At 37.5% G+C, this 12825-nt stretch overlaps 2 protein-coding genes across 2 annotated transcripts in view; one reads left to right on the top strand and one right to left on the bottom strand.

Annotated features, from left to right (window-relative positions):
* Ttc5 (tetratricopeptide repeat domain 5) overlaps positions 1 to 12825 on the bottom strand; it is a 102313-nt gene that overhangs the window by 1911 nt on the left and 87577 nt on the right. The gene's annotated exons all lie outside the window — the stretch shown is intronic.
* LOC101716231 (olfactory receptor 11H7-like) lies at positions 891 to 1847 on the top strand. Its single transcript, XM_004865071.3, has one exon. It carries the CDS (start codon positions 903 to 905, stop codon positions 1845 to 1847), a length of 945 nt encoding a protein of 314 aa, XP_004865128.2. The 5' UTR covers positions 891 to 902.

The following is a 12825-nucleotide window of genomic DNA, read 5'->3' as shown; positions in this document are numbered from 1 at the left end:
AAACTCTGGCAACATAGAAATAATTTAGAAGAAAACTCTTGATGATTATTCATTTCACCTCCAAAATATTACATGTTATGTACATCTCTAGAGAAATATCTCTTTTGAAATATGTATGATTCATGATAAACTATCACATGAAATTCATCATCAGGGAGTGAAAATTTGACCTTTCATTGCTAAAAGCAAAGAATGAGTTATCAAATTGTGAATGACCTATAATACAATATAAAATTCTTTAAATCAGAAAATGAAAAAGATATAAAATTTATCACTTCAATATCCTTCTTGATAGTATCCTAATATTACTAAAAAGAGATTGAATATATAATGTAATAGAAATATCACCAGAGAAAATCTGAAATAATGTCAAGGCGCAAAACACTCAAACTTAACCATTCTAATCCAATGTTTTGGGCATACATGTCTGCCTGTTTTGAAGTAAATAGCATTAAGTAATTGCTTTATATGAGCCACTTTCACAGAAAAATAAACTAGGTATAAAGCGCTATGTTTACTTCTACTTCAAGATTTCTCTAATTTCTCTAGTGTTATGTTTTGTTGTGATCTGTTTCTTTGTTTTGTTCTGTTCTGTTCTATCAGTGTTCAGGATCTAACCCAGGGCCTTGCACATGCTAAGCAAACATTTTACCACTGAATTAATGATGACATTTAGTTGATTTTTCTCTTCTGCCACAGGGGGAAAAATCCTAGAATGGATGAAACATTGGGAGAGAGGCAACCAGCATATGCAGAATGCAGCAGAATTTATGCAAAATTTCATTTAGATTATCCAATGCCTGTTAAGAGTTAAACTCCTTGTCCCAAGAAATCTTCAAGATGCTTCAGCAGCAAAGTCAATTGTTATCATCCATCTTTCTTCTCTCCACAGTCTAGGGACTATGAACAAGTCAGGGATATCCACAGTGACTCACTTTGTCCTCTTGGGCTTTCCGGGACCCTGGAACATCCAGATCATCCTTTTCTCAATGATTTTGTTGGTCTACATGCTGACTCTGACTGGGAACATGGCTATCATCTGTGCAGTGAGATGGGACCGCCAACTCCACACTCCGATGTACATGCTCCTGGCCAACTTCTCCTTCTTAGAAATCTGGTATGTGACATGCACAGTCCCCAACATGTTGGCCAACTTTCTTTCCAAAACTAAGACCATATCCTTCTCTGGGTGCTTCATTCAATTCTACTTCTTCTTTTCCTTGGGCACAACAGAATGCCTCTACCTCTCTGTCATGGCTTATGATCGATACCTGGCTATCTGCCACCCACTGCATTATCCCTCCATCATGACTGGCCAGCTCTGTGGTGTCTTGGTGTGTCTTTGTTGGCTCATTGGTTTCCTTGGATACCCAATTCTGATTTTCTTCATTTCTCAACTACCTTTCTGTGGTCCTAACATCATAGATCACTTTCTGTGTGACGTAGACCCACTGATGGCATTGTCCTGCTCCCCGACACCCATCATAAAGAATCTATTCTATTCTTTGAGCTCTATGTTCATCATTATCACCATTCTGTATATCCTTGGATCCTATGCTCTGGTGCTCAGAGCTGTGCTTCAGGTTCCTTCTTCAGCTGGCCAAAGAAAGGCCTTCTCCACCTGTGGATCACACTTGGTTGTGGTGTCTCTGTTCTATGGATCTATAATGGTGATGTATGTGAGTCCCACATCTGGCAACTCAGTTACTATGCATAAGATCATCACACTGATGTACTCTGTGGTGACCCCAGCCTTAAACCCTTTAATCTACAGCCTACGCAACAAGGACATGAAATTTGCCCTCTGCCATGTTTTCTGTGGAATGAGAATTCTCCACATCTCATGAATAGAGTTTGTATTACCCAGTTACTCCCTCGAAGTGAAAGGCTAATCATAGCTATCATAGACATTTTGGGCAAATTTATTAAGTATCTGCTCATATTTTGATGACCTTCTAGTTTCAAAATGTGTTACAGAAAGAGATGTATCACCAACCTTAAGGCAAAAATGACTCTTAAAAATGTTCTTTTGTGTGTGTGTGGGCACTCTTAACATTAGTTTTAGCAGCTATTTCCCTTTTATTATTAATGCCTGTTGATTTTGTAAAGTACTGGGTTTCAGTGCAATAATTTCGATCACACCCATTTCTCCATAGTATCCTTTACACTCCCTCCCTCTCCCTTATTCCCTTTCCCTTCTCTAATAATAGACTCCCCTCTGCTTTCACGTTCTCTCTTCTAGAGTTCACATACTAGGGAGAACATGTGACATTTGCCTTTCATGAGTCTGGCTTATTTCATTCAACGTGACAATTTCCAATTCCATCTGTTTTGTTAAAAATGACAAAATGTTCTTGTTTTTGGCTAAATAGTATATACCAGTGATGGTAAACCTTTTAGAGCTTTCAGTGATAAGAAACAGCTGACTGTGGCATATATGCTATAGGTTCGCCATCCTTGGTATAAACCATTGAGTATATATACCACATTTTATTTTTCCATTCATGTGTTGGTGGGCTTGGCTATTGTAAATCCTCTTTCAATAAATGTGGGCCGAAGGATGCTAACTTTAATTCCATCAGTTATACACCAAAGAGTGGTATCGCTGAATTAAACAATGGCCCTATTTTTACTATGTTGAGGAACCACAATATTGATTTCCAAAGGAACTGGCTACTTTACTTTCCCATCAGAAGTGTAGAAGAACTCTATTTTCCCATCCTTACCAGAAGTGATTTGTGTGTGTGTGTGTGTGTGTGTGTGTGTGTGTGTGTGTGTGTGTGATGATTACCATTGTGACTGGAGTGAAGTGGAATACCAATGCAATTTTGATTTGCATTTCCCTGATGTCTAAAGATGTTAAATATTTTTGGTAAACTAATTGGCCATTTGTATTTCTTCTTCAGTATACTCCCACTTGCTGCAAATTACCACATAATTCATGCCACTTTCTGAAGTAGTTCTGAAATTTCTCTTCTCAGTGTCCTTAGTTGCACTACAGTCACTGCTTCAATGTCTTTTTTTTAAGTTTAATTTTATTGGTACATTTTAGGTATACAATATAACGACATTTATCATTGGAAATTTAGACCTTTACACAATCTCTCTTGGCTCTTCTTTTGTCCCTCTTCCCCTGCCCTCCCTTCAACCCCTCCATCCCTCGCTATTTACAAAGACTTTGTTTCCATTTCATTTTCTCATATTAATTTCACTCCCTTCTTTCTTTTCCCCTACCCCTCCCATTTCCCCTTCCCCTCTGCCCCTTTTCTTCCTGTTTCATATTATCTATTATACCTTTTAGTCCTTATTTACACTTTCAGGTTCTCACACTAAAGAAACTATTCGGTATTTACACGTGTGTCCTATTTATTTCCCTTAAGAGTAGTGCCTCAATGTGCATCTATTTAGCTACAAAAATCTCTAATTTCTCTTTTTATGGCTGAGTAGTACTCCATTTACTTTTTAAAAACACATTTTCTTTATCCAGTCTCCAGTTCATGGGCAACTGGGCTGTTTCCAAGTTTTAGCTATTACAAATTGTGCTGCTGTAAGCATGGGTGCACATATATCACTGTGGTATGAATCTTTTAATTATTTGGGGAAGATCCCCAGCAGGGGAATAGCTGGGTCAAATGGGACTTCCAGTCCTAGTTCTTTGAGGTATCTCCATACTGTTTTCCACAGTGGTTGCACCAGTCTACACTCCCACCAGCAGTGGAGCAGGGTACACGCTTTTTCACAGCCCTGTCAGCATTTGTTATTGGTTGATTTCATGATACCAGCCATTCAGACTGGGGTGAGGTGGAACCTCAGCATTGTTTTTATTTGCATCTCTTGAATGACCAGTGATGTTGAACTTTTTTTGTATGTTTATTTGCTATTTCTACTTCTTTGTTTGAGAAATGTCTGTTCATTTCAGATGTTCATTTTTGAATTGGGTCTTTAAATTTGGGAGGTCTGATTTTTTTAACTTCTTTATTGATTCTAGATAGTAGACCTTTATCTGAGGAACAGCAGGTGAAAAATTTTTTCCCCATTGTGGGTTGTCTCTTCACTCTGTTGGTGGTTTCTCTTGCTCTGCAGAAGCTCTTTAGTAAAAAGAGATCCCACTTGATTTTTTTGTGCTCTTTCACAGGTAACTGAGGTTTTGTTCATAAAAATCTTTTTCTACACCAATGTCTTCAAGAGTTCTACAGAATCTCTGTTCCAGCCAGTTTAGCATTTCTATTTTAATATTTAGACATTTAATCCATTTCAATTTTAGTTTAGTGCATGGTGAGAGATATAGGTCTAGTTTTAATCTTTGGCAAGTTGAAACCCAATTTTCCCAGCACCATTTATGAAAGAGGCTATCTTTCCTCCAATGAGGGTATTTGGCTCCTTTGTCAAAGATGAGGTGGCTGAGTGTGTCTGGAGTTGTTTCTGCATCTTCTAATCTGTTCCACTGGTCCTATGTCTGTTTCTTTGCCAGTACCATTGCTGTTTTTATCACAGTAGCTTTGTAGTATAGTTTCAACATGGGGGTTCTAATACCTGCTGCCATGTCTCTGTTACCTAGAATTGCTTTTGCTATTCTGGGTCTCTTCTTGTTCCAAATGAATTTTTGGATTGTTTTCTCAAGGTCTGTGAAGTATGCTACTGGGATTTCAATTGGGATTGCATTGAATCTATATAGCAGCTTTGGAAGTACGCCCATTTTCACTATGTTGATCCTTCCTACCCAGGAGCAGGGATTGTCTTTCCATTTTCTGATATCATCCTCAATCTCTCTTTTCAGAGTGCTATAGTTTTCAGAGAAGAGGTCTTTGATTTCTTTTGTTAGGTTGATTCCCAGGTATTTCAGGTTTTTTGGATGCTATTGTGAAAGGAATTGTTTGCCCTATTTCTCTCTCAGTGAGTCTGTTGTTCCTGTAGAGGAAAGCTATTGATTTTTGTGTGTTGACCTCATATCCAGCTACTCTACAGAATTTGGTTATTAAGTCTAGAAGACTTTTGGTGGAGTTCTTGGGGTCTTCTATATAGAGTATCATGTCATTTGCAAATAATGACAATTTGACTTCTTCCTTTCCTATCTTTATTCCTTTTATTTCTTTCTCTTGCCTAATTGCTGTGGCTAATGTTTCCAAAACTATATTGAACAGGAGTGGTGATAGTGACATACTTCTCTTGTGCCTGATTTTAGTGTGAAGGATTTCAGGTTTTGACCATTTAGTATAATATTAGCTGTTGATTTTTCAAAGATGGCTTTTATTAGACTGAGGTAGAGACTATTCCAATTTTTTGTAGGGTTTTTATCATAAATGAGTGTTGTATTTTGTCAAATGTTTTTCTGCATCAATTGAGATGATCATATGGTTTTTGTCCTTGGCTCTATTGATATAGTGTATTACATCAATTGATTCACGTATGTTGAACCATCCCTGCATTCCTGGGATGAATCCCACTTGGTCAAGGTGTATGATCTTCTTGATGATCTTCTGCATTCTATTTGCCAGTATCTTATGAAGGATTTTTGCATCTATATTCATTAGTGAGACTGGCCTATAGTTCACTTTTTTGGTTGGGTCTTTCTCTGCTTTGGGGAACAAGGTGATGCTTGCTTCCAGCAATGAATTCAGGAGTATTGCTTCCCTTTCAATTACTGCTTCAATGTCTTGAATCAATTCAAAATGTTTACTTTCATGGTTGTTTTCATTTTGAGGGAGAGTCAGAGGCCCCACAGTGTCAGATCTAATGAGTTAGTAGATGAATGAATACACATAGTAATGATTTTAAGGATCTGCATTTCCATTGGATGGCACTCAGCAGAATTCATGGGACATTTTTACCACACATCATAAAAAAGTCAACAAAAGTGGATTTGCAGAACTGCTTCAGAAAGTGACAAGAATAATTAGATAAGTGTGTTCATAGCAATAGGGAGTATTTTGAGGAGACTAATGGAAATGTGTGTTTTACCTCAATAGGTTATTTTAATTTAAATATTCACCATATATTTTGATCATCTCTTGTATTTCACTTAACATGATATTCTTTAGTTCCATGCATTTTCGTGCAAATTACGTGATTTCATTCTTCTTTAGGGCTGAATAGCACTCTATTGTGTATACATACCACATTTTCTATATCCATTCATCTGTTCACAGGTGCTTAGGCTGATTCCCTATCTTGACTATAATGAATAGTGCTCAATACACTTGGATATTCAGGCATCTCTTTTGTATTCTGACTTCATTTCCACACAGTAGGATAGCTGAATCATTTAATAGAACTTTTTTTTTGTTTTTTGTTTTTTGGTACTGGAGATCAACCTTGGGATCTTGTGCTTGTGAGGCAGGCAGCAGCACCACTGAGCTAAATCCCCTGCCCTGATAGAACTGTTTTTTGATTTTTTGAGGAACCATAATGGTTTCTTTAATGACTGCACTAATTTACATTCTGATGGGGTCACTTCAGACCTTAGTTATTCATAATAACATCAGATAATGACACCAGTATGTGTAATCTGGCTCATATGTATGTAGAGGGAGAGATTTAACTTTCAAGGATCCTTAGCTGTTCAATCTGTTCACTGAGATAAATGTTCCATAAAAGTTTCAAACATGCATGCCATCACTGAATAATTCTGTTATTGGTGTATAAATACACATGTATTATAGAAAATCAACTATGTATATTCCTTTTTCATGATATAAACTAGCTATTGGAAGATATCAATAGCACCTAGACATGAAATCTTGGGAAAGATGTCAATCTTTTAGATTAAAAAAGTAAATATTATTAAAAATAGTAAATTAAGAGGTCATCAAAATATTTTTTAAAAAATAGCAATGGACACGTTCCATGTTTGAGGTTGTCTTTCACACCAAAAACAGACCATGATTCATATCTCCATGCTTCAAACTTCTATAATTTAAGAGATAAAGTAAAAACCTTTCTGGGGCCAGGGATTTAGCTCAGTTGTGCCACCACCTCCCTCACAAGCGCAAGGTCCTGAGTTCGATCCCCAGTACCAAAAAAAAGTAAAAACCTTTCTATTTCTCCTTCCAGCTCCATACACTCTTCTCCCCTACTGATTACGGGGGTAAAATTTGTACCTCATGTGATCCATCTCCTAATTTTGCCTTGTACACACTCCTACTAGGATCTTTAATCATATGCTTCCTCCCAAAATTAGTGGCAATGCCCAATGACATGTGCAATATGGAATAACAATGCACTGAACATATTTTTGTCTGTGTGCTACAGTTTCCATGTCAGTTAGAGAGACAACAGGTACCTCTCAGAAGATTATATAGCAGTGATGGCAAACCTATGGCATGCATGCCACAGTGGGATGTTTGTTATCATTGAAAGTTCTAAAAGGTTTGCCCTCAGTACTATAGGACTGTTAAATCTCATTTAGATTTGGCAAAGGAACCAAACACACTCACTGGAAGAAAGATAGCCTCTTTAATAAATGTGCTGGAAAAATTGGGTTTCAACTTGCCAAAGATTAAAAGTAGACCTATATCTCTCACCATGCACTAAACTAAAATCAAAATAGATTAAAGATCTAAATATTAAAACAGAAATACTAAACCAGCTGAAAGAGAGGTTAGGGAGAACCCTTAAAGACATTGACATAGGAAAAGATTTCATGAAAAAATCTTCAGTTGCACATGAACTAGCACAAAAATCAAAAACTAGGATTTTATCTTATTAAAAAGCTTCTGGAGCCAACAGCTTGGCCAAGCAGGGGTGAGCAGTAGCAGGCTGACTGGGACCTGCTTCCTCCGGATTGCTCCACCAGCTTGTGACCAAGACAGGCTTGTGACCAAGACAGGGTGAGGAAGACCCCCTCGGACACACCCACCAGCTGACAGCTTGGCCTCTCAGGTGACTCCAACAACAACCCCGCCCTCACCCCTTACCCCTGCCACCCCCCCAACCCTGCCTCTGGCTATTTGATTGTGCAGCTACTTGGTTCCACACTACAGAGGCACAGGGGGACATACAAGCCATTGTCCTGAGCACCAGAAGTGAACAACAGAGAGAAGACCTCTCTCAGACTCCCTGATGAAAACAAGCCCACTGGAAAAGTGAAGAGAATTGCTGCAATAAAGGCACACCAGATCACTGTGCTTGGTAAGTTGGAGGGATCATCAGCCCCCATTGGAATGCGGACTTTCTTCAGGGGAAAGGCAGCTGAAACCTGCAGTAAAATCTTGCAGAGTGCAACCCTGCAGGAGAACAGGGAGCTCAACTTGGGACTTGCAGACAGAAATCTGCCTGAATCTCATGGCTCGGGGACTAGCTTACTGAGACTCATAACTGCACCCTGCTGCCCAAGTCTATTGTGACAACATAGACATACCCTGAAGGAGGTCCTTCATTTTTAAAGGTGATAGAATAATAACTACCACAAATTGTCATTCTCTAAGATGTATTTGATGCTAGGGTGTTGCTGATTGTATCACCTGGGCTAAGATGTGATTGATCTAATCAGTTGTCCTTCCTGGTATAATGAAAATGAGATAGCCTCAGAGCCATTAGAGACTCAAAACCTAAAGACCAGCGATATCTGGAAGACACCTCTAAGAAGCAATCATTCCATAAGGGTTCTAAATACATCAACAAAGATACTTACAATAAACAAATTCAAAATATTAACCCAGGAACTAAACCAAGGACAGTACCAAAAAAAAACAAAATGAGAAGACATTTAAGCAAGTCACAAACTCAGACTTCCACCCCAGAAAAGGCAAATTCTAGGGAAATGAGGTGGAAAAGTCTGATAATCAACCATCGGGACACCCGGAACTGATAGCGCAGGAAGAAGCAAAACAGATGAATGAGGCTGTAGGAAAATTCAAAGCAGAAATAATCTCCCAGATAACTACAGAGATGGTGAGCAGAGTGAAAGACATGATTAGAGGCCCTAGAACAGAAACTGATAAAAAAAAAAAAAAATAGATGAGCACAGAAACATGCTGGAAGCCATGAATGCCCAGCATAAGAAAGAAATGGAAACCATGGTCATGCAACATAAGAAAGAAATGGAATCCATGGAACAGATTCAAACAGATATTCAGGAGATTAAAATCTCGATTGAAAGCATGCAGGACAGATTAAGAGAATCTGAAGATAGAATATCAGATATAGAAGACAGGATTGTGGTTAAGGACCAAGAAAACAGAGATTTCTTAAAAATAGTAAGGGGCCATGAGAAATCAATTCAGCAGCTGCTAGATGATGCAAAAAAGAATATCATAAGACTGATAAGAGTCCACGAAAAAACAGGAGAAAGTACAACTGACATAAAAAAACTGTTCACAGAAGTAATAGTAGAAAACTTCCCAGTCAGAGGTGGAGAATTGGACATACAGATAAGTGAGGCATATAGAACTCTACCCAGCCAAGATCAAAAAAATCTACACCTAGACATATAATAGTTAAGATCCCAGAAACCCAACAAAAGAAAAAAATCCTACAGGCAGTTAGAGAAAACAAACAAATCACCTGTAAAGGAAAGCCCATCAGAAGCATGGCAGACTTCTCAACACAAACCCTCAAATCAAGGAGAGCCTGGAATGAAGTATTTCGAGCACTAAAAGAAAGTAACTTCCAACCTAGACTGCTGTATCCTGCAAAATTATTTCAACATTGATGGGGAAATTAGATACTTCCATGACAAAGAACACCTGAGAAATTTCATGAACAGCAAACCAGCATTCCAAACAATTCTAAGGAATACCCTAGCAAAAGGCAATGAAGGTCACAACTCCATGAGGCTCAGCAGAGTGAAGCCACCAGGCAAGGTAAGAAACTAAAGGGAAAGGGGGAAAAAGAAATAAGAGCCAACAACAGTAAAACATCCTTGTCAGGATGAGTCAATATCTATCAATTATATCTATCAATGTTAATTGCCTCAATTCACCAATCAAAAGAAATAGACTGACAGAATGGATTAAGAAGCAAAATCCAGCAATATGCTGTGTACAAGAAACACACCTAACTCAAAAAAAAATTCATAGATGAAAAGTAAAAGGATGGAAAACATCTCTCCATGCCACAGGAACCCAGAAAAAAGCAGGGGTAGCTATCTTCATTGCAGACAAAGCACATTTCAAATGAAAACTAATTAAGAGAGACAAAGATGGTCATTACATTCTTGTGAAGGGAACAATCCAAGAGGAAGAGATGGCAATCCTAAATATATATGCACTAAATATGAATGCTCCAACTGTACAAAACAAATATTAATGGACACGAAAAACCAAATAAACACTAATACAATTGTAGTGCGGGACCTCAGTACCCCACTATCACAAATAGACAGATCATCTAGACAAAAAATTAACAACAAAATTCAAGAATTGAACCAAGCTATTGAACAAATGGACTTAATAGATATTTAGAGAGTGTTCCACCCCACAAAATGAGAACACACATTCTTTTCAGATGTACATGTGTCATTCTCCAAAATAGATCACATGCTAGCTCATAGGACATGTCTAAGTCAAGGTAAAGAATTGAAATTACCCCCTGTATATTACCAAACCATAGTGCAATAAAATTGGAGATCAATAACATAAGAAACTCCAAAACTCCCACAAACACCTGGAAATTGAATAACACCCTCCTGAACAACCAATGGGTCATAGAGGAAATTAAAGAAAAAATTAGACAGTTTCTACAAGTAAATGATAATGCCAGTATAACATACAGGAATCTATGGGACACAATGAAAGCAATTCTACAGGGGAAATTCATAGCACTGAATGCCCATATTAGAAAAACAGAGCGAACTCAGATAAATAACCTAATGCAGAACCTCAAACTCCTCGAAAAAGAAGAGAATAACAAACCCAAAGCTCACAAAAGAGAGGAAATGATAAAGATCAGAGCACAAAGCAATGCAATGGAGACTGAGAAAGATACAAAAAAATAGTGAATCAAAGAGTTGGTTTTTTGAAAGAATAAATAAAATCGATAAACCTTTAGACAACCTTATCAAATAAAGGAAAGAAGAGGCTCAAATCTATGCAATTAAGAATGAAAAAGGGGAAGTCACAACAGACTCAGCAGAAATCCAGAGGATCATCAATACCTACTTCGAGAACCTGTTCTCTAATAAAATGGAAAACACAGAAGAAATGGACAGATTCCTGGATACATACGAATTGGCAAAGTTAAATGAAGAAGATATAGAAATTCTAAGCACACCAATTACAATGAGTGAAATTGAAAATGTAATAAAATATTTACCAACAAAGAAAAGCCCAGGTCCTGAAGGCTTCACTGCTGAATTCTACAAGACATTTAAAGAAGAACTAATGCCATTACTCTTTAAACTCATCAAGGAAATTGAAAGGGAAGCAAGGCTTCCAAATTCATTCCTGGAAGCAAGTGTTACTTTGATTCCAAAACCAGGGAAAGACCCAACCCAAAAAGAGAACTACAGGCCAATCTCCCTAAGGAACATAGATGCAAAAATCCTCAACAAGATACTGGAAAACAGAATACGGAGGGTCATCAAGAAGACTATATACCCTGACCAAGTCAGATTTATCCCAGAGATGCAAGGGTGGTTCAATATTCATAAATCAATAAATGTAATACACTGTATTAACAGAGTCAAGGACAAAAAACATATGATCATCTCAATAGATGCAGAAAAGGCATTTGACAAAATCCAACACCCATTAATGACAAAAATGCTAAGAAAATTGGAATAGAAGGTCTTTATCTCAACCTGATTAAGGCTATCTATGAAAAACCAAGAGCCAGCATCATACTAAATGGTCAAAAACTGAAAACTTTCATGCTAAAATCAGGAACAAGACAAGGATGCCCACTATCACCACTCCTGTTCAATATAGTTCTGGAAACATTAGCCACAGCTATTAGAAAAAAGAAAGAAATAAAAGGAATAAAGATAGGAACGGAAGAAGTTAAACTATCATTATTTGCTGATTTTATACTTTACATTGAAGAGCCAAAAAACTCTACTAAAAGACTTCTAGACTTAATTGACAGATTCAATAGAGTAGCTGGATATAAGGTCAACACTCAAAAAACAACAGCCTTCTTATACACAAATAACAGACTCACTGAGAGAGAAATTTGGGAAACAATACCTTTTACAACAGCATCCAAAAAAATGAAATATCTAGGAATCAATCTAACAAAGGAAGCAAAAGACCTCTACACTGAAAACTACAGCACGTTGAAAAAGGAGATCGAGGAGGATATAAGGAAATGGAAAGACATCCCTTGTTCCTGGGTAGGAAGAACCAATATAGTGAAAATGACCATACTTTCAAAACTACTATATAGCTGTAAAGCAATGCTGATTGAAATTCCAACAATATACTTCACAGAACTAGAGAAAACAAGTTAAAAATTCATTTGGAACAAGAAGAGTCCTAGAATAGCAAAAGCAATTCTGGGAAACAGAGAAATGACTGGAGTATCACAATACCCAACTTGAAACTATACAACAAAGCTACTGTGATAAAAACAGCATGGTACTGGCAAAGAAACAGACCCGAGGATCAGTGGAATAGATTAGAAGACGCAGAAACAACTTTAGACATACTCACCCACTTAATCTTTGACAAAGGAGCCAACCACCCTCATTGGAGGAAAGATAGCCTATTTAATAAATAGTGTTGGAAAAACTGGATTTCAACCTGGCAGAGATTAAAACTAGACCCATATCTATCATCATGCACTAAACTAAGATCAAAGTGGATTAAAGATCTAAATATTAATACAGAAACACTAAACTTGCTGGAAGATAACTTAGGTAAAACTCTTGAAGATATTGGCATAGGAAAA

This window comes from Heterocephalus glaber, unplaced genomic scaffold, assembly GCF_053883595.1.
Source record: "Heterocephalus glaber isolate CG9 unplaced genomic scaffold, H.glaber_assembly_v1.0 deba00000809, whole genome shotgun sequence".
Classification (NCBI taxonomy): domain Eukaryota; kingdom Metazoa; phylum Chordata; class Mammalia; order Rodentia; family Bathyergidae; genus Heterocephalus; species Heterocephalus glaber.
This window is presented reverse-complemented; position numbering and strand designations above follow the sequence as displayed.